Source organism: Lasioglossum baleicum, chromosome 6, assembly GCF_051020765.1.
Source record: "Lasioglossum baleicum chromosome 6, iyLasBale1, whole genome shotgun sequence".
In the NCBI taxonomy this organism is placed as follows: Eukaryota; Metazoa; Arthropoda; class Insecta; order Hymenoptera; family Halictidae; genus Lasioglossum; species Lasioglossum baleicum.
This window is the reverse complement of record NC_134934.1, coordinates 16697641-16719440: the sequence shown is the minus strand read 5'-3', so window position 1 is coordinate 16719440 and position 21800 is coordinate 16697641. Positions and strand designations below refer to the sequence as shown.

The 21800-nt window shown below is 37.2% G+C and overlaps 1 protein-coding gene across 5 annotated transcripts in view; it reads right to left on the bottom strand.

Moving 5' to 3' along the window:
- Window positions 1–4374: 4374 nt before the first annotated feature.
- LOC143210084 (lachesin) overlaps window positions 4375–21800 on the bottom strand; it is a 292319-nt gene continuing 274893 nt past the window's right edge. For 4 of the 5 annotated variants that reach the window (XM_076426569.1, XM_076426567.1, XM_076426568.1 and 1 more), the window contains one exon: window positions 4375–21044. In XM_076426569.1, coding sequence (XP_076282684.1) covers window positions 20800–21044 — 245 coding nt within the window. In that variant the 3' untranslated portion in view covers window positions 4375–20799. The remainder of the gene's footprint in view (window positions 21045–21800) is intronic. The other variant, XR_013009184.1, reaches the window with a different exon arrangement.

The window sequence follows — 21800 nt, the reverse complement described above, 5'->3', positions numbered from 1 at the left end:
CAGGGGGGGTCCACTGCGCTGCGCGGCGGTGCTTCGATGTTTCTGTCATCGTGATAGAAATGCAATTCGTTCTAATACTCGCCGATGGGGTCATTGTCACCACGCATAATGCCCGGCGATGAGTGCACACATTTTCTGTCCCGAGCTCGGCAACGTATTCGGCTGGCAACCGTTTATGGCATATCCGTTTATCACGCGTATCGCTTAATTAATCACACTTTGCACTTTCATTGTTCAAATCGGACAGAATCAATTTGGCTCTTATAACTTGTGCCTGCTTGAATCGGGTTTAACTTCGTGCTCTTCGTGGAACGCTTTCGTATTAGCGACGTGATCATTAGCCAATGAATTATGTCAATAACGTTTAATAGTCCCGAATGACGTAAACGCGGAATTTATACTTCGCAGTTTGATACACCGTGTGAAAGGAGAGACTGTGTTGCGCATAACAATTCAGCGAACACGTTATACAGTGTTCCGTGAATTACGTGGAATAACAGTTTCCATACAGTTTGAGAATATTTCGCGAAAATGTTCGTCAATAGGCTTCTACATGTGAAGCCAAAATAAAAATGTCCTAACTCTGTAATCCGTATTTGGCACGGGATGTTTAAACTTCTTACAAATGTTCCACAGAGACGAATAATTAGGGGAATTTATGCAGGCCAGGAAGGAGATCAAATTCAATTTATCAACTACGGATTTCATGCAGTTATGACAGAAATGCTATAAAGTTACTAAGAAATGATAGGTATACATAACATAATAAATGCTTGTGTAGCTCCTGTATCTCGTAATTAATACAGAACATTTTTATCTTGCATAAAAATCTGCGATCCAGTTATTATACATGTTTTCTTGTATTTTGAAAATGTGTATCAAAATACACATAAATGAAAACACACGTATAGAAACGTACATCGAAATTTATTTAGAATGTTTGACCTGATTGTATACAATTATTTTTCTTACCCATTTATGGATCGGACGACGCAACTTCCACAATAATCATCGCCAGAGGAATCAAATTTGCTGGAAAATGACGAAATCAATTTGTCGAACGACGTTCATCGCGGATGCCTTTATCTTCCAAGAAAAAGCTGCAACGGCAGTATCTAGGCTTCTCACGCGTGCCTGTAAACTTCGCTCATCATCGTTGCTACTCAACTTTCAGGCTCCATATATTTTCCTTTCTTGTTCGTCTGGCCCGTTTTTATGTATCCATCACCTGTTCACGGCCCTTTGCACATTAACATATAATTTCGGTCTTGAACGCCGCTGGAACAATATAAAGCAGCACGTTCATCCTGCCGCAAAATGAATATTATGTCAGCTCACTAAAAATGAAGCAACATTCCCGTAGAAAAAGGTTGGATCATCAACGTTCGAGCAGTCCTGGGGAACAAAATACTCGAGACACCGGCAAACTTTATTATTCTTTTTATTCAGCGCGTTCCGTGCACTTAGCCCAAAAATTTTCATTATTTTTAATGATACATATATGTTTTACCGAGAGGTATTGTTTTAGCAAGGAATTTTTGTTGACGAAAATAAAACTTCGCCAAGAGAAATAACGTATCGCGGAATTTTAGTTTCTGTCTAGCAATTAAACGATGTCCCTTGTAAGATAGCTACTTTATCTCTGTGTGTACCGTGATTTCAGCTGCATTTTCACTAATGGACGTTCTCGAATGTGCGGATTTCACCGTGAAATTAATTCGCGCGAGCGCGAGCGGCCACGTGCCGCGAATTCTAAGGATTCGCAAGGATTCCGGTTTTTCGGTCAGTAATCAATGGAACGTTCGATGGTTTGGCTGTCAGTGATTTCACGACGTGCCAACTAAACAGGATACAACTCCATTCCATTTGATCCCCGAATAACGGTTCGCTGGGATCGGGGCCCGTGTCCCTTTGAACGATATAAATGGAGATGGAGAGTACCCTTTTGCGGTCTTTGTGCGATGCAACTGAAGGCTAGAAAGTCGGATGATCTCGTTCAGGGTCAACGGGTACCAATGCGCGAATGTGGCGTCAGTTTTTGCGGATACCGCTGCACTTTTCGCAAGCCTGAAACATTTCCCGACCCTGTATCACGACTAACGAACAATATGTACCTTCTCCTCCTGTATTTATTAATAATCTGCGAATCTGCGAATCTTTGTACAAGATAAGAATTGTCTGTATCGATTGCAAGACACGGTAATCATATACAAGTCACTTAGAAGCAGGGATCAAAAATAACAGTTATTCTAAAATTTTCTACGATAAAAGTCATTAATAAAAAGTTGATTATTATTGAAATTTAAGATAATCTATACAAAATACACTCCTCACAAAAGAATTAAGGGATCACTTGTGCGAACCCGAAAAATTCGTCTCACTTTACGTGATCATATAACTCCGTCGAAAATTTTTTTCTTAACATGCTATATATCATTTCCCGTAGATTTTTTCACGCTGATTTCAAATTAGGTCTCAAAATTTGTCTACGACCTCAGGATTTTGCAAAATTTTTTCCGCGCGTGGTACTGGGGAAACCATATTTTCTTGAAATTCTACATGTTTAACAAACTTTCTCAACGTTAAAAAACGTTCGTACCATAATATCCCTATTTTCCCATATTCTGCAAAGTTTCAGCTTTAATTAAAAAAAAATATCATCGTTCTACCTCATTTCTATCGAAAGTTCTTTGATTTTGAATCGAGTTTGGTCCAAAATTTCCACTGTGGGCCGGCGTGCTGTACGTGGCGCGCTAATTTCTGCGAAGCACTAACTTCAAACACAGCTACCATAGGTGAAAAATTGTCGCAACGAGTTCATCGGGTACTCAATCGAATCAGCAGAATCTCTGCTTCAATCTGACGTGCGGATCATGGTTTTACGATCATTTGTCGCTTAGATACAGCGAGTTAAAGGAAAAATGGTAATTGTGCATTTTTTAAGCATATTTTCAGAAACACCTGGCATATCGAAATGTTAATGAAATTGAAAAAACTAAGAGAGTGCCTTGAAGAAAAAGAGACGCTCTTTCTATTGCTTCTCTGCACAAGATTCTACGATAATTTTTTCGCTTTCTGGAGCCAGTTAAAGTTAAAAAGCCAACATTTACTTCAATGTTGAATAACTCGTATAAAAAAATCGCACAATAATCAACAACCACACATCTACACAGGAAAGATAGCCCTTTCAAATGATATTAACGCGATTTATTAAAAAAATTTGTTGCTCCTCGTGTGATGCTCCAAAGTTGCACAAAATTTTTGTTAACCGTCAATCTTGTCTTCATCTCGCTATAACTAGAGGTTTCAGGCTTTCAAACCATTGTTTAACGATATCGATACAGCAATTTTTAACAGAGTTATGATCACGTAAAGTGGGATCAATTTTTCGGGTTCGCAGAAGTGATCCCTTAATTCTTTTGAATATTTCGAATTGCACCTATTCATTTTTGTCATAAATGCATAAAATCCGCAGTCTAATTATGACAGTTTGGGTCCCTGCTTAGAAGATCAAAATGGTTCGTCAACCTTGCTAGCTATAACTAATTTCGATAAAATTTTCAGAACACCGAAATCAATTTTTAAATTCTCATTGAAAAATTGAAGTGGTTTGGTCGATTTGTACACAAGTTGTTCCGTTTGGTGGCACGTGCGATCAATTATGGGAGTTAGTGTAGATACTTTTGCAAACGATTGTGTCCCGATTAGTGCATAACTTTCATTCATGAGTTCGCACGGGGCTGTTTGGATTACAGCTTAAAGGACGTCAGCGCTGGGTCATTAAATTGAATAACCGTACAGGTCAATACAACGTTTCGGTTATGTCGCGCATTTAATCGAGTGGGATAGGTTGCCGACACATATACAATGGGAATTTTGATAGACTTCAAAACAACATGTAATACAGTAGAAACAATGCTATCGCGTGGCTGGCTACAATACAACAATACGTACCAGCGCACAATCTAAAATATGAATGCGCTGTTCAAATTACAATAAACTTTCGAATCGCATGTAAACGTGCGAACCGTTCGTTCAACTTAAAATAGATTGTTTGTAAAAGGCAGCCTTCCTACACTGGTAATTAAGAAAATTTCCACAAGCGTTTGGAATGCGGAAAACATAGAAAATTGCTCAACAAAGCAGAATTAATCTCGATAATTAAAAACAATTCGAATGTAAAGTGATACGTTCAATTTTGTTTCTCGAAAAGCTGTCAAAGACAGAACGCAGTTCCATTAAAATACAAATTTGATCAAGCTTTTTGATAAATATGCAGGATTAATCGAAGTTCTCTATTCAAAGGAGGAACTACCATTCAGAAAATAACCATTTAAGAAGTACAGGTTCTGGAAATAACAAACAATGGGGAAGTTACATTAATCCTCTCTTTATTCAGATTCATATACTTTTCTCCCTTGGTACCAGCGGTGCGATAACTCATTAGTAGGCTTAGTACAGTTTTCCGTTTCCGGAGTCACGTTACACGGGACATTACTTTTAATTACATCGACGCAGGTATGCATATCCGTTACTCATATATTTATATCATATGTATAATATATAGATTTGTATATAACATGTGTATGCGCGTGATTATTGTACAGTGTGCGATGCGTCGCGTAATCATTTGAGCCCAGTACACCCTTGGACTCCTTGCATCATGACATCCGCACGATTCCCAAGTACCTCGCAACACATTGTTCGTTCAGGAACAATTCCCATTTTACGCACGATCATCCGAATTTACCCGTGGTCCTAATTCGTTTCGAAAATCGTAAGAAAATCAAATAAAATTCGATCCTTCATCTAATTTGAATAACGATTTTTCTAAACATCCACTTACTTTTTCTTCTGATTATTTAAGTTTCAAATATATTTGATTGGTCGCAACTGTGAATAATTTTCTTTCGCGAGTGAATTTTAACATTTCTTCTGATTTACAATTAGTCCTTGCCTCAATTTATTCGAAAATGTACGAGGACAATCGGTGTCAAAAGCTTCATAAACATTCCCAAGTTTCTCCTATCAGAATTGTTGGTTCTCAAGGGTCGCCGCTTTGAAGGAACTCGAAGGAATAATTTATACACAACGAATACACGGCTAAGAGGTGAAACTTCTAGATCAGGTTGTTCACCAAAAATTCCTGAAAATGGTGACCCCGTACATAATATACATACAGTAAGGAGCGAAACTGAATCAATAACCACAAGTTTTGTATAAATCATTATTTATTGCTAGGAATATAGAAGAATAACAAAAAATCAACATTATAATTATTTTTATCATAGTTAGAAGTAACTTAAGAAATTTTTTTCAATAATTCATGTCTCCTCGTTTAGCAATGACAACAAAAATAGATTGACTCGGCTTTGCACCGATCCCTACAAGAAATGTTTACGTGGCATGTTCTAGTACTAGTATGTTTACATCTAGCACTTTGGTATGTTTACAAACTATTAGTCTACGTCTTAACACTCAGTTCTTCGCAATCAGTCGAACGGAAAAGCACGCAAAAGAACTAAGAATAAATATGAAGTCAATTGCTCCAAATTGCGTAAAAAAAGTCATTTCTGTTTTGAATGACGGCTTGTCAACGCGTAAGACAGCGAAAACTTGCAGTGTTAGTCAATCGACAGTGCAGAGAATAAGAAAAAAATACTGTAAAAGTATATTATTGAATGTTGGAGGAAGACCAAAAATATTATCACCGCAGGATGAACGAAGGATTATACGGTTTGTCACATCTGGTGAAGCTTCAAGTTCCATTATGGCTGCAAAATTATTAAAAGAAGATACGAATATACAAATAAGTCAGTGGACAGCACGAAGAACCCTCAAAGGAGCTGAGTTTAGAAGCATTAAGAAAATAAAGGAGCCAATGTTATCGAAAAAAAATATTAAACGTCGTTTGGAATTTGCTACAAAATATCAAAACTGGACAACTACTGACTGGGAACGGGTTATTTGGTAAGACGAGACCAAAATTAACAGAATTTGTTCAGATGGCATGTCTTGGTGCTGGATTCGTAAAAATGAAAGGCTTAAACCACGACATGTGAAACAAACGTTAAAGCATGGAGGCGGATCCTTAATGTTCTGGGGGTGTCTAACAGCATTTGGTGTTGGATCACTGCACCGAATTAATAGCATCATGAATCAGTACATATACAAGGATATTTTACAAGATCATCTCATAGATGCTGTTGAAAATATGCCTTTTGAAGAAAAAAATGTAATTTTCATGCATGATCGAGACCCTAAGCACACTGCTAAATTGTACAAAATTGGCTCAGTACTAAAAATTTTCTGTTCTGGATTGGCCTGCACAGAGCCTCGACCTCAACCCCATAGAGAATCTATTGGGTTTACTAAAAAGACGACTTCGGGGGATTCATATGACTCCCAACCAACTTCAATCACAGATTTGTATGATAGAATTCAAGAACAGTGGGAACAAATATCTCCGGATTATTGCAAAAAAATTAGTAGAAAGTATGCCAAAGCGAATTAGTGCAGTTTTACAAGCACAAGGGTTGTGGACGAAATATTAAAAATAAATAATATATTAAATATTGCCAAGTATTGGACGTGGTGCAAAACCGAGTGAATCTATTTTTGTCGTCATTGCTAAACGAGGAGACATTAATCATTGAAAAGAATTTCTTAAGTTACTTCTAACTATGATAAAAATAAATTATGTTGATTATTTGTTATTCTTCTATATTCCTAGCAATAAATAATGATTTATACAAAACTTGTGGTTATTGGTTCAGTTTCGCTCCTTACTGTATGTATTCCGACGAATGAACTAAAAGAATTGTCTCCTGTCATTTGTACTCGATCTTGAGTTTGAATGTTCGTGTTCGCTTTCAAACAGATTAGCGCCCAGGCCACTTGGCGCTTTCAAGAATTCATCAGAAGAAAACATTTCGTATCGTAACGATATTTTCGGATTTTCTATCCAAGCGTGTACCGTGCTTTCCACACATCTGACTCGAGGATTAGGTGATCGTATTCACAGTGTCGGAGAAACAGCCTCCTCTATTCGGTATCTCGTCGCGTACATAACGTATGTATATGTATTGCAAAATATATATTAAGGCCAGACCATTCACACGCGAGGACAGCTTCAATCGTCCTTCTTAAAGGCTAAAGTACACACTCTTGCGTCCGTTAGTCGTCCTAATTTCTCTCCGTTTCATTTCTTCGTTTACAAATCGCTTACAGTACGTGTATGCGGGTACGTCGAGAATCCTACTAATTTCGCGTCTCTCTTAATTAACGGGCCTACGTCGCTAGCCTCGCGTCGCATTACGGGTATCAAGCAATAGTCAGGCGGGATCGTTAACGAACGAGCAATCGCTTGATGTCGACGGGGGAGGATATTTATTTATTTATTTTCTTCGTTTTTTTTTTTTTTTGGAAAAATTGTCCTTCCGATATGTCGGTGGAAACGCAACGAGCGTGGAAAGAATCGTCGATATGTATTCGAGATATGACGCGTCGGAGGTACAGGGTGTTTCCGAAATCATGGTACACAAGACAGGTGGTGATTCTACATGCAGAAACAAATCGAAAAAACAGAAATCACGTTTTTTCGTTGGAGAAAATCGAGTTCGAAAACGCAGAATGCGGATTTTTATGCGCAGCGAACGTTGTTCGCGTTCGTTATAAGTGGAAACACCCGGTATTTTTCGTTGCTTCCTCCTTTTAAATTTTGACCGATGAGATCTCGTTCCGTCCGGTCGAATATCGATGTCAATGCGGCCGCTCGACTTCTTAGTCTATTAAATTCGGTGCATTTTTATTCGAGATACAGGTTTTACACTCTGAATGAATTCCTCTGCAGATTATCGTAGCAAAAGGATTAATTTCGAGTGAAAAATTTGTAGGTGGCCGTTTCTTTCTCTCGCGCTGTTGCTCTCGGCAAGGGAACTACTCACTCGCCACTCGAATCTCTCGATGATCGAACTAAATGACCTGCGAACGGAAGTATTTACACAGTCTGGGGACCGTCTCTCGTTGACGGCTTGATCATTCGGTGGAATATTTTACAACGCACTCTCGCGCCTCGATGGTTTCATTTGTGTCATCGAAAACGTGGAAGGCCAGTCTCTCGCCGTCGTTTGATTTTCTCTTTGTATTATTTATAACTTACCGCCTAATACATATGTGTACATTTTATATAACCGTTGTAAACACCTACAGTCAACAATCCAATAATTTCAATAATATCGTTTTCGTTCTATTTCGTATTTTACACAATCTACACATAAATAGGATCCTCGTATCCACCGTTATTAAGTATCATCACCTCTAGTTTGCATCGATCCACTCGCTCAACGCTCGCAATCAAACGAAACACTCGCAGCTGGGACTAGAGTTTCGTACAGGTATTTAACTTGTTCGGGGGACGCGGACGAATTCAAATTTCTTCTTTTATAAAAATCTAATTTCCCCCGTTTTCAAGGGGTTTTCCATTTTCCCAGTTTTATACTTTCGGAAATTCCATTTGAAATTTCTATTTTTATAGAATTCTCATTTCTCACAGTTTCAAACGTGTGTTCAAGTTCCCAAGTTCCTTATTTTTCAAGCTCCCACAGTTCCCTAAATTTCAAATTTTCCAGCCGTCTGTTTTCTCAGTTTTCAGTTTCCTGATCGTCCATTTTCCTTGTAGTCCAGTCAACGAAAAGTTGTAGAGGGAAACAGAAGGAATACAATTTTTAACTTTGGGTCTTTGTTTGGACTAGTTCGGAGGTAAACCTACTAAAAGTCCCCACGCTTAGGAGGTGAGCGGCGTGCAGGCGGCCACGTAGAAGGTCCCCTTTTTCGGTTTTCCGCTTATATCTCGGAAACTATGTGTCCTAGCGATAAGACTATTCTATACAAAATTAAAGCTGACAAAATGTGCCATAAGATTGACTTCATTCAGTTTTTCGCTATCTCGCATAGTTTCCGAGATATTCGCGCTCGAAGTTCACTAATTACGAAAAAGAGTTATTCTTACTAGAAGAAATAAGTGTAACTTAGGAAAAACGCCGAAAAAAGTGGTTTTTATTTTTTTCAACATTGTTGCACCACTCACAAAAATCTGAAAAAAATTGGGCATAATACTTTTGATGATATCCCATTGCTGAATTAATTCTGAAGTGGTACGAGACCTACTTTTATATGAAATCTGCATTTTTTCGATTTTTTTCGTGGTTTTCAATTTTTACAACCATAGTTCGCAACGGAAAAATGTGGAAATTATACCTAATATGTGGCTTGGTATCCGAAATGTGTCAGATTTTTTTCAGAATTTTTAATTGTCAATATATAGGGAAAATGGACCAAAAACTGGCATTTCGATTCTCCTTAATAACTGCCCTTACAGATGAGATATGGGGCTGAAACTTGTCAGAGAGGGGTCTTTTTGAGTAGGCTATCGAATGGTTCAAGCTCGATTAAAATCCCGTTCGGGGTGAATTTCAACCGGCTATTTTCTTTTTCATAATTAGTGAACCTTGAGCGCGGATATCTCGGAAACTATGCGAGATAGCGAAAAACTGAATCGAATCAATCTTATGGCACATTTTGTCAGCTTTAATTTTGTGTAGAATGGTCTTATCGCTAGGATGCATAGTTTCCGAGATATCCGCGCTCAAAGTTGACTAATTGTGAAAAAGAAATTTTTGTCTTATTTGACTAGCTAACTCTTCATACAATTAGTGAACTTTGAGCGCGGATATCTCGAAAACTATGCGAGGTAGCGAAAAACTGAATCGAATCAATCTTATGGCACATTTTGTCAGCTTTAATTTTGTATGGAATGGTCTTATCGCTAGGACGCATAGTTTCCGAGATATAAGCGTAAAACCGAAAAAGGGGACTCCTAGGAGTGGGGACTTTTAGTATGTTTACCTACTAACTAGTCGAAACAAAGACCCAAAGTTAAAAATTTTGTTCCTTCCATTTCCCTCTACATCCCCCTTATGAGCATTCATTGACTGGACTATTGTTCCACCTTGCCAAATGTTCATTTCCCTAATTTCCATTTTCCAAGTATCCATTTCTCCGGGTTCCAAGTTCTGAATTTGTTAAATCTCTAAAAAGTTTCTGGATTTTCATTGACCGATTGATCTTCAAGGATGTTTTGTACTATTTTTAATCCCCGTTCTTCACCAGTTCTTGACCATCGTCAGTTACAAGAAGAAAAGACGAATGACTTTCTGTCCCGAGTAGGATCCCGTTCCGAACAAGTTGAATCAAAGTTTGTTCAAGCTGGAGTTTCTCGCACATTCGGCTTTAATTAAATAAAACTCTTCTATGATCTAGTCGCCTTTATGCATAGAAAATATTTAAGTACACCGCCACAGTGTCGCTATCACGTCGTCGCGACGTGACTTAGCATCGAACATTGTTGTAAACATTAAATTTATTGACCCGAATATGTACTCGTAGATGTATTGACAGAACTTTTGTATGCAACACTGTCGTAAACATTCACGATCGAAGCGTTCGCAAGACCAGTCAACACTCGAAGCTGAGGAAACAAGACGAGAACGAAAGAATTATACATCTAATCAATACACGACATCCTCTCCAAATTTACAAATATTTGGCACGTTCGTTCGAATAGGCGAACCGAGCAATCATTTATTCGACGCTTTTAATTAGATAGGTGCTCCTTATAGTACATTTACAAATCGTGTCATGTCAAATCAGTCACTTTCAAATTTATAGTTAATTAATTCCCCGATGAAAGAGACCTTTCATCCAACACGTTAAAGCAACAGTAGAAATATTTTTGATAAACCATATGTCGAAAGCTTCGGTTGCATCGAAGTCGTAACAGAAGATACAATGAAATTCGCAATAAGAACAATTCAAGATAAAATTTTCAATGGAAAACTCCAGTCAACAAAAAATGCATTCTGGTCCTTAGAAAATTATGAAACGGATAAAGATCCGCAGTCTACTTATTAAGAACACTAAAAACAATCATCAGCTATTACACAATTAGAATTTTCAATATCTATAAATAAACTGCAGATCTTCGTGCGAATTCCAACTTCGCAATTTATGCTATAAAAATCGATTCTACTGCGAAGAGTAGACGATTTTTTGAACGAAAGACAACGATGTTCTTCGTTAACAAAAATTCTTCTTTCGAAAATATCACAACAAACAGAGATCCGCAGCCAGCTTCCAGAGCTCTATGAAAGGGAATTTATTTACAGAAAAATACAACAGCTCGCGTCCTTCGTACGCACAAGTATATTCGATTTTTCTCTGACACACGCACACAGCCACAGACGGTCGCTAGATCGCTACTCAATATTCACGTCGTGGCTTATTCTCTTTTCTCGCGAAAACAACGGAACACGTTCTTTAGGATAGCGAACGGGTGAATCGTTCCCCCTTTTTCCTCGCTCTCTTATATTCCTTTTTACGATCTTCTTTTCTCGCCTTTTGTTATCTGTTACGCTACTTAAGGTGGAAGCTCGTCATACAAACAACGCGGCATTCTTTCGCGCGTGCATACCGATCGCAACGCCATCGAAACCACGGCTGCAGCTTCTCGTAACCCTTAAGTGGACCATCGAAATGTGCTTTAAAAATTCGTTGATTCAACTGAATGAATTTTTTCGAATTAATATGCAGCTCCGTAGAAATGGTAAATATAATGGAACGTTAACGAAATTTAATCTGAATCCACAAGTACTTGTATTATTAATAGTTACGTATTAAATAATTATTATCAGGGACCAAAACTAACAGTTTTATTCTAACATATTCTACGATAAAAATCATTAATAAGAAGTTGATTATTATTGAAATTTAAGATGATCTATACAAAATATAAAGAAAAAAATTCGATGAACAAAGCGATTAGAAAATATCGATTTTTATACCAATTATATTATTGAAAATATAGAAAAAATTATCATCACATATTGTAATGCCAATTACAAGTAGTAATCTATATTAAACAACTACTCTACATACAGTGACTCCCATTAATATTCGGACGCTCTAAAAAACGCGACAATCTTTTTAATATTGGACTATACGATTCAAACTTTTTTCGGAAGCTAGAGCACTTAGTTAACTACAGGATGTGAAAAGAAATTTTTTCGAAAATTGCAATTGGTCGGAATTGTAGAGAAAATACTAAAAGATCCATTTTACAGCTTTTTTGTGTGGGCCTATATTGAAAATTTAAAAAATACGTTTTGTAGATCTGTTTCAATTAAACATATCCTGAAAATTTCGTGAAAATCGGTCGACGTTGCAATGAGCTACAAGCGTTTAAATATGGTAAAAATGGCAGATTTTCACGATTTTCGGCCTATAACAGCTAAGAATTCTTACATCTTTCAATGACTGTCATTTTTCCCCGCATCAACCGATTTCGACGAAACTTTCACAATGCATATAACCCACACAGATCTACAAAACATATTTTTCAAAATTTCAATATAGCAGTGGCGCACCCGGGGGGGGGGGGCCAGGGGGCCAAGTCCCCCACCAAGAAAAAAATGTTCAGCTTCCAAAATTAAAATCGCGGAATAGCCCTGGGTACCGTTGATAGATATTTTGGCTTAAAAAAAAGGTTATCACGCAAAACCTAGGGCTGGGTTCAACTCGGCCCCCCCCCCCCCCCAAGATTACATCCTGGGTGCGCCACTGCAATATAGGCCTGCATAAAAAAGTTGTAAAATACAACATTTAGTATTTCCTCTACAATTCCGGTCAAATGCAATTTTTGAAAAAATTTCTTTTCACATCCTGTAGTAAACTAATTGCTCTAGCTTTCCAAAAAAGTTCAAATAGCATAGTTCAATATTTGAAGAGTTACGGTGTTTTTAAGAGTGTCCGAATATTAGTGGGAGTCACTGTATATGTATAATGTTATACTACATATATACATTCGATTGTTTCATTCGTTACTAATACAATTATTCAGGGCGACCATTTCACATATTTTCTTGCATATGTTTTGCATATTTTGACATGTAAAATTTGCATAAACTTCCGCAGTCTAGTTATAAGTGATCGAAATGAATTTCTCTCAGCGATAAGAATTACAAACAAGAGAAAAAATGTTCGGTTGCTTATAATTCTAATTTGTAACCAATACGATCTTAGTCGATGAAATACTTCCTATTCCATGTGACTTTTTTTCGTTTTCGTTATAACAGTTAGGGTCCCTGATTATTATAGCAATTTAGTAAAATGATTGAAAGGAGAAGTAAATTTTTATTGAACCCCCCTCATCGATGCACATCATTTTTATTTTGCATAGAGAGATCCGCAATCTAATTACCAGCTGAAGGGTTGGGTCACATCGGTTCTAATAGTTCACTTAAGGGTTCAATTAACGACTCTGTGCTGATTCGCGCGCGAAATTCTCGGGAACACGATTTTCGGTTGGCAGTTTAGGGTGGGGGCTGGCAAAACGCGTTCGCGCCGACGAATGAATAATTATACTTCTTCGTGGGACTGCGTTTATCGTTATCGTTACAACCGGCTCGATTGCGATTTGCATAATACACACGGGGACCCGCTGGAATTCCGGATGAGCTCTCCTTACCTCCGTTTGGGTTATCAATTTTACGCCGCTGTGATTCATTTCATTTTTTTCCGGATTAACCTTCTCTGTCCTGCTTTGTGCGAGGCTGTTTTTGTAGCTGGCTTTGTTTCACATGTTCCACTGTTCAGATAATAGTATACAGTATACAAAGTGTTTTGGTAGTGTTTTGGGTTGCCTAAAAGGGGATGTTACCTCTTTTTTTGTAAGAAACAGGTTTGAATGGATGTTAATCCCTTCCATTACTATTTATTTCACAAGAATTCACATTCTTCGAGAATAATCTCTATTCCAATACGTTTGTACCGATCTCTATAAACTCAGTCCCTTCATACCGTTCTCTTTTCATTACAAATCTAACGATCGCTTCAGACTTTTGTGTACTCTTGAACGCTCTTTAGAATTGATAAATTATATCACTACTTGTAATTGATCAGGGATATGTATGGGTTCGCGTAAATTGTTAACAGTAATCAATTGATTGTGCTCTCGTCCGAGCTGTTTAAGAGAACAATCGTATCGAGGGTAGAAATTCATTCGGTACTCTATTCAAATTACAAATACTCGTGTCGTCTGTTCCGACAAGAAAGACACCGAATCAATTTCTACATCGAGATATTAATCATTCCTTCGATGATACTACTTCCTACTACGATAAATCTTCCTTTTCTGTACACAAACATTAAAAAAAGAAACGATGATGGTAAATATAAGAAACATAAAATGCACCGGAATAATATTTCTAAACAGAATATGCTCGAATTAAATGTCCTCGATCAATGTTCCCAGTAAATGAAAACTCAAACGAATCTCCATTAAATCGTATGAAAGTATTTGATCACTAAACTGCGGATTTTCAACTGTAAATAAGATTATATAAAAAAAAGAAGAATAACAGTATACGTAGCTGTTGTATCTTAGTAACACCAAATTTTTATTCTGCACAAAAATCCGCAGTCTACAAATGATTACACTTTTATGCTCTTCGGTGATCCACCAAACGATTCCAGCTACACAAAGCAACAGAATCCGTTAAGCACCCGTTAATAACGTTTAATGACTATAACCGCACAATAGGTGGAAGAGCGACGCATGTCAGGGTTCCTGTATCTCGTCTAACAATTTCAGCTGGAATATTAACGGCCACGTATTTATCTCGGCTGTCGATTACTCTTATCAGAGATCGTAATAATGCGTCGCGTTCGTGGAACCAGCGATGGGAAAATAGGGGAGAGAAAAACGGCTGGGGAGGTCTAGATGAGAATAAAAAAACGAAGAACCAAAGGCTGGGATTTAATAATTCTATCACCGTAACAGATCAGACAATCGACGGCCAGTATTGAAGCGAGTCAGAAGGACGAAGAGAAAGAGAGAGAGAGAGAGCGAGGCAGAGGGAAGGAGAGGAAAGCGGAGAAGTAGAAAGAGGTAGAGAGACCGCGAACGAACATGCAGTGCTAACGAGATATCTCGTTAAGCCTAGACGGACAATCGCACGGTGGAGCTGTTCAACATGACGAGAGATCCACGATCCACGACGATCTTCGTCCCTACTGTTACGCCCGTCCCGATATTCGTCAGAATATTAATTTCACGTTCGCGGCGCAGTTTGAGCGCTGCCCGGGAATCGTATCGTGTTATAAATACCACGGCGGCCGCTTTAATCTGAATAAACAGGGAATCTGTTCACAGTCGCGGCCGATTTATCCCTACAACCGGCGAAATCGGGGACCCGGATCACTATGCTGCCGCAATCGCCACCTAAGTTTCTTGAGAAATGTTATTGCAACCCTTGGTAACGTCTGCTAAGGTTCCTGAACTGCTCTAGTGCCAGAAATCCGTTTTGTTTTCATTATTCAGCTTTCTATTCTTTCTCGTATTTTCTGATAAATTATGATATTATACACTCCTCAATAGAATTAAGGGATCGCTTCTGCGAACCCGAAAAATTGATCCCACTTTACGTGATCATAACTCCGACAAAAATTGCTGTATCGATATCGTTAAACAATGGTTTGAAAGCCTGAAACCTCTAGTTTCAGATGCTCTGTTTCAAATTCTTGCTATGTTGGTTTTTACAAATTTATAGCGAGATGAAGACAACATTGACGGTTGACAAACATTTTGTGCAACTTTGGAACAGTACATGGGGTGCAACAAATTTTTTTGATAAATCGCGTTAATATCATTTGAAAGGGCTATCTTTCCTGTGTAAATTGTGTGGTTGTTGAATATTGTGCGATTTTTTTTATTCGATTTATTCAACATTGAAATAAATATGGGCTTTTTAACTTTAACTGACTCCAGAAAGCGAAAAAAGTATCGTAGAATCTTATGCAAAAAAGCAATAGAAAGGTCGTTTCTTTCTCTTCAAGGCACTCGTTTTGTTTTTTCAATTCCATTAACATTTCGATATACCAGGTGTTCCTGAAAATATGCTTAAAAAATGCACAATTTCCATTTTTCCTTTTACTCGCTGTGTCTCGGAGAGAAATGATCGTAATACTATGATTCGAACGTCAGATTGAAGCAGAGATCCTGCCGATTCGATTGAGTACCCCATGAACTCGTTGCGACAATTTTTCACCTATGGTAGCTGTATTTGAAGTTAGTGCTTCGCAGAAATTAGTGCGCCACGTACAGCACGCCGCGCCGCGCGCCGGCCCACAGTGGAAAATTTGGATCAAACTCGATTCAAAATCAAAGAACTTTCGATAGAAATGAGGTAGAGCGATGAAATTTTTAAAAAATTAAAGCTGAAACTTTGCAGAATATGGTAAAAATGGAGAGATTATGGTACGGACGTTTTTTAACGTTGAGAAAATTCGTTAAACATGTAGAATTTCAAGAAAATGTGGTTTTTCCAGTACCACGCGCGGAAAAAATTTTGCAAAATCCTGAGGTCGTAGACAAATTTTGAGACGAGATTTGAAATCAGCGTGAAAAAATCTACGGGACATGATATATAGCATGTTAAGAAAAAAATTTTCGACGGAGTTACATATATGATCACGTAAAGTGAGACGAATTTTTCGGGTTCGCACAAGTGATCCCTTAATTCTTTTGTGAGGAGTGTATTATCTGTCGTTAATGGTCGTGGATTGTTTTAATTTATCTCCATTCAGAGAACCTGGAGTCATTTATTTACTGCAAAAGACACAAATGACTATTGAATCATGTCTAATTAACGAAATGAAAGTACCGTGACTTTTAGGAACGACAACATTTATTCTGGTTAAACTTCACCGAGGAAACTAGAAATTTTTAACTTTCCTAGAAATAATCCTGTAGATTTTGGCGAGAGAATGCCGAAAGTCCAGGTTTCAATGTTAGGAATTCACTGACATGGCGGCGCCCTTGCCTGTAAAAACTTTAAAGACGCGTAACTCTTCAACCAGTGAATTTCTAAGATTGAAACTTGGATTTTCGGCGTTTTCTCGTCAAAATCTACACGATTATACTTAAAAAAGTTAAAAAATTTTGGTTTCTTCAGGTTTCCAATACGTTCCGAAATATACAGGTTGTTCACAACTTCGGGACACATGCATTACTTGCATGCGTGCAATTATTACAGTGAAAAGAAAGTTGTGTCATTTTATTCATTACTTGTGTTGGAGTTTTTTATTTATGTTGCAGTTCCGCGTATCTTATATATACACTATATTACTAGTTAATATCTACACTATCAAGTTTTACAGTAAATTATGTAGCCGTAACAACAACGCTCCATTCTCTGATCAAAATAATCGGCACTGGAGAAAAACGAGTGCCACTTTCATTCCATTTAATTGGTTTATGAAAATGTGAATTGAAGTACTCGCCGCTTAACAATTAATTGTTCTTCGTTAACTCCACGGGCACGAAACTTTGTTTCCACGCGCCTGATTTTAATAGTGTTTCTCAATTTGTTTCTCGTTTTTGTTTGTCTACACAATTGGTTGGTACTCGGCAAAATAAATGAACCTTGTTTTTATTCCCTTGCAACTTTTACAACGTTTACTTTTCCGTTTCTATAAAACAGGTTTTCCAATTACAATTATGTTGAAATTATTCTCGAGAGAGACGACTGAGAAACAAACCATTTTCTTTGACAGAAAACTACTTATTTTTTAATTGTAATATATATATTAAGTATAAGAAAGTCGTTCTTTGCTTGTGATATTCGACGTTCATTCGAGAGGAACTTAAAATGAGCTGCGTCGTAAAAATACGTTTTATTATTGTCAATAACTTTCCTCCAAACAGTCAGTTATAGCTAATCTATAAGTGATTCGTTAATTTTTTATGTCGCTTGATCTTTTTTTTCTCACTCTTCTCCTCCATCTCAGCAATCTGTATTATACTATACATGATTATGATATTCCATTAAACCACTTTGTATAGTCTACTTAATATGTATAGCTAACCTTTCGCGTTTACTCTTATTTTACCACAACTTGTCATATCGAGAACATTTCTTGATGAACGAATAAAATCTAAATGGTATCATATCGCTTGGCAATTATGTTATTTAATATTAGAATTACTGGCAGTCAAAGGGTTTACTTATTATGTACAAAGAATGTAGCTTTTATTGCAGTTTGCGCACGAATTTGTTTAACAAGTTCGACCCACCTGATAATCTTAGTATTAAATGAGTAAATGTGAACAGTATATAAAATTAAAGAAAATTCGAAATGTATTCCAATTTTTCACCATTGTCGTTTGATTCACTGTAACCCTTTATGCCCCGATGGTATTTTAAAATATTAGTTTCATTAAAATATTGACCCAACCATGTTTAAACGTTTTCTATTTTATTTCATTCGATATTTATGTTACATGCATTTCTACCTACGCATCTGCAATATATTTGTAATACTAAAATATCAAATGGCAATTTTTACAAACATTGCAGTATAGTTTTCGGCGCAACGGTTCGATCATTTATTACGAATTATAAAGCAACTTTGCTAATTGTCAAACAAAATCAACGTTTCGATCCCGGTTTGGATCTTTTTCAAGATTAATTTGAATCGCGTCTGTAAATTAAATATGTTGTTGTAGGGTAACTGCACCAGTGGATAAACGGGCACCAGTAAATGAACGCTTTTGTATATTTCAACAAATGTTAAGCCGCACGGCATACTAGCGATAATGACTCTTGGGCCAATGGAATATATGACTCTTTTTCGTAGCTGTACTCCTATTGGTTTATATTGGTCAATTGACCATTAGTTTCTAAGATGGCCTGTTTTCACCAAGTGCGTTGAGTGTGTGCAACAGAGCTAAAACTAGTAAGGTATGTATACACGTCCTTTTCTTTTACACATGAGTTTTTATACTTTTGTTTTACACATGAGATAAAAGTTACTAACAATATAGATGTACGAGGGTTTAAATATTCAATATAAATCACAAAGATAGCTATACAATGAATATTTCGTTAAAAATTCGTTGTGTCTATTCACTGGTCCACGATATTACTCATAGCCCAGTAAATGAACAGAGTGTTCATGAAGTGACAACGATGGTAGAATGTGGAAAAGGAAAGGTATGGAAATGGCCAGAGATTCCAGATACGGTTTGGTACAAGAGACAGGATGTTTTAACAAAGATAACGGAGCCAAAGAAAATTAATTCTAGGGGATTTTTTGTGATTAAAGAGTTAAATAAATAGGAGAATATTGTTCAGTAATTTTGTTCATTCATTGGACCATCATTGTTTAAATACTAGAATGTAGTGTTCATTGACTGGTATTTTTTATATTTTTTATTTAACGTGTAATAAAGAAAAACAATAATAATTTCATTTTATTTGTGTTCATTTATTTTTGACAAATGGAGTATAGGGAGCCATTTGGCATATATGAGATTCCTTTAATTTACATTTTCTTTTTTAAATAAAATATCTTGCTGAACAATTTCTTAAATGTTCATTCACTGGTGCAGTTGCCCTAATTTTGGAAAAAACAGAAATATTGAATGATTGATTGTAAGAAAAATTGTTCATAAAGACACACTCACTTGCTTTGGGGAAAATAAATTTATGATAAATCTGCGAAACGTGCGAACAGCATCAAAATATACAGAAATGACTGTACATTAATTTCAAAGTGTGCTATCTTTTCGTCCCGGAGTGTACATTCTGAGTTATGGTTGTTTAGTTTCCTTTAATTAGTTCGTACACACTGTTCGTGCTATTTAAACAATTCTAATGCAGACGTCCGACACGAGAACAGGAACGGAAACAAAACACTGCCCAATTCAGGACATAAAGAGTTAACGAGTGCCACAGGTGTGTGCAACTTAGTATCGTGATTCCGTGAATACCCTGTACATTCGGAAGTATTCTGAAAGTTTCTCCTAGTCTCATTCTTTTGTCGCAAGATCGTGCAAGTGGTGCTACATTAAAGTGCGGACTTACACGTAGGTCAGGTAGATTGCCCAGTAACAGGTGGATGCTGAAATTGCTGTAACCAGACGTGTCTCCTTAATTGCCGAGAAAAATGTTTACTTCGGGAGAATGTCAATTCGCCGCTATTAAACCACCGTGTGTCTTAAAAGTCTTGGGGATCTACTTCGTGAATCACACTTTGCACAATGGTAACGTGTTCTAAGTCGTGATCATTGTTACTCGAAGTTGTCGTTCGAATTTCCAATTTCCGAGTACTAGCTCGCAAAATAGAAGAACACAAAATAATTCGGAAACCAAGAAAACACCTGAAACAAATTTTACTAGAATATATACGGAACACTCTTATATAAAATTAATCTCCTGTTTCTGTTAAAAATAACGTAGACATCGCCAGATTGCGGATCTTTATGCAATTATATATTCTCGGAAACCGATTTATAAAATTCTGTACGGTCGAAAGACTTAAAGATAGAATGTAATAAATTGAAACTCAGATTTCCATATTATAAATGCCGAAAATCCACAGCCTGCTGATTACTTACCAAAAATTCTTCTTTTCGAGAATAGAATTTTCCGGTTTTCCGGGAATTGTAGTCGCAATAGAGTATCATCGATAGAATGACGCGATACGATACAAAGAGTTTAGTGATCGGAGAAACAAATTTTCGTACGAATCGGCTCCTGGTCGATGGATGTGCGCAGGGAATTCGCGATTACCGGGTACGGGTATGCTGGCGGAGAAAGGAAAATCATTGGCCGCCGTTGTTGAATTGAACGCGTTGCTTCTTTCCTTCTCCTCCTTCTCCGGCACACTTGAAAACGTTGTTTACGTGAGAGCAAACAGGTGCCAAGATGCTATCAGAAGGATACAAGTGGCTGCCGGTAGAATTTCGACGGAGGACCCGACTGCGGAGTCGCCGTCGAAGAATGGCTCCAGGGTCGAGCCCGATTCCCGAAGCGAACCTTGGTATACGTGATTCAGTCTATGATCTCGATCGCTGATCGAGTCGCTGTGATCCCCGTTCCCTCGTCGATCAGCGACCTTCCTCGAGTGGATCGGTGGTTCCATGTCTGAACAGAGAAATCGATAAAATACAAAATTATTGCAAGAAAAATCTCCTGTAAAATTGTCTTGAATGTTTCACTTTAAAACTTATTTTACTTCGTATTTCATAAGAATGGAAAGGGTGGTCGCTCGAAAATTGCAAAATTCTGAAATACATACATACAGTTACTCCCACTAATATTCGGGCACTCTTAAAAACACCGTAACTTTTCAAATATTGGACTATGCGATTTGAACTTTTTTGGAAAGCTAGAGCAATTAGTTTACTACAGGACGTGAAAAGAAATTTTTTCAAAAATTGCATTTGACCAGAATTGTAGAGGAAATACTAAATGTTGCATTTTACAACTTTTTTATGCGGGCCTATATTGAAATTTTGAGAAATATGTTTGTAGATCTGTGTGGGTTATATGCATTGTGAAAGTTTCATCGAAATCGATTCATGGGGGGGAAAATGATAGTCATTGAAAGATGTAAGAATTCTTAGATTTACTGCTGTTATAGGCCGAAAATCGTGAAAATCTGCAATTGTTACCATCTTTAAACGCTTGTAGCTCATTGCAACGTCGACCGATTTTCACGAAATTTTCAAGATATGTTTAATTGAAACAGATCTACAAAACGTATTTTTTAAATTTTCAATATAGGCCCACATAAGAAAGTTGTAAAATGGATCTTTTAGTATTTTCTCTACAATTCCGACTAATTGCAATTTTCGAAAAAATTTCTTTTCACATCCTGTATTGAACTAAGTGCTCTAG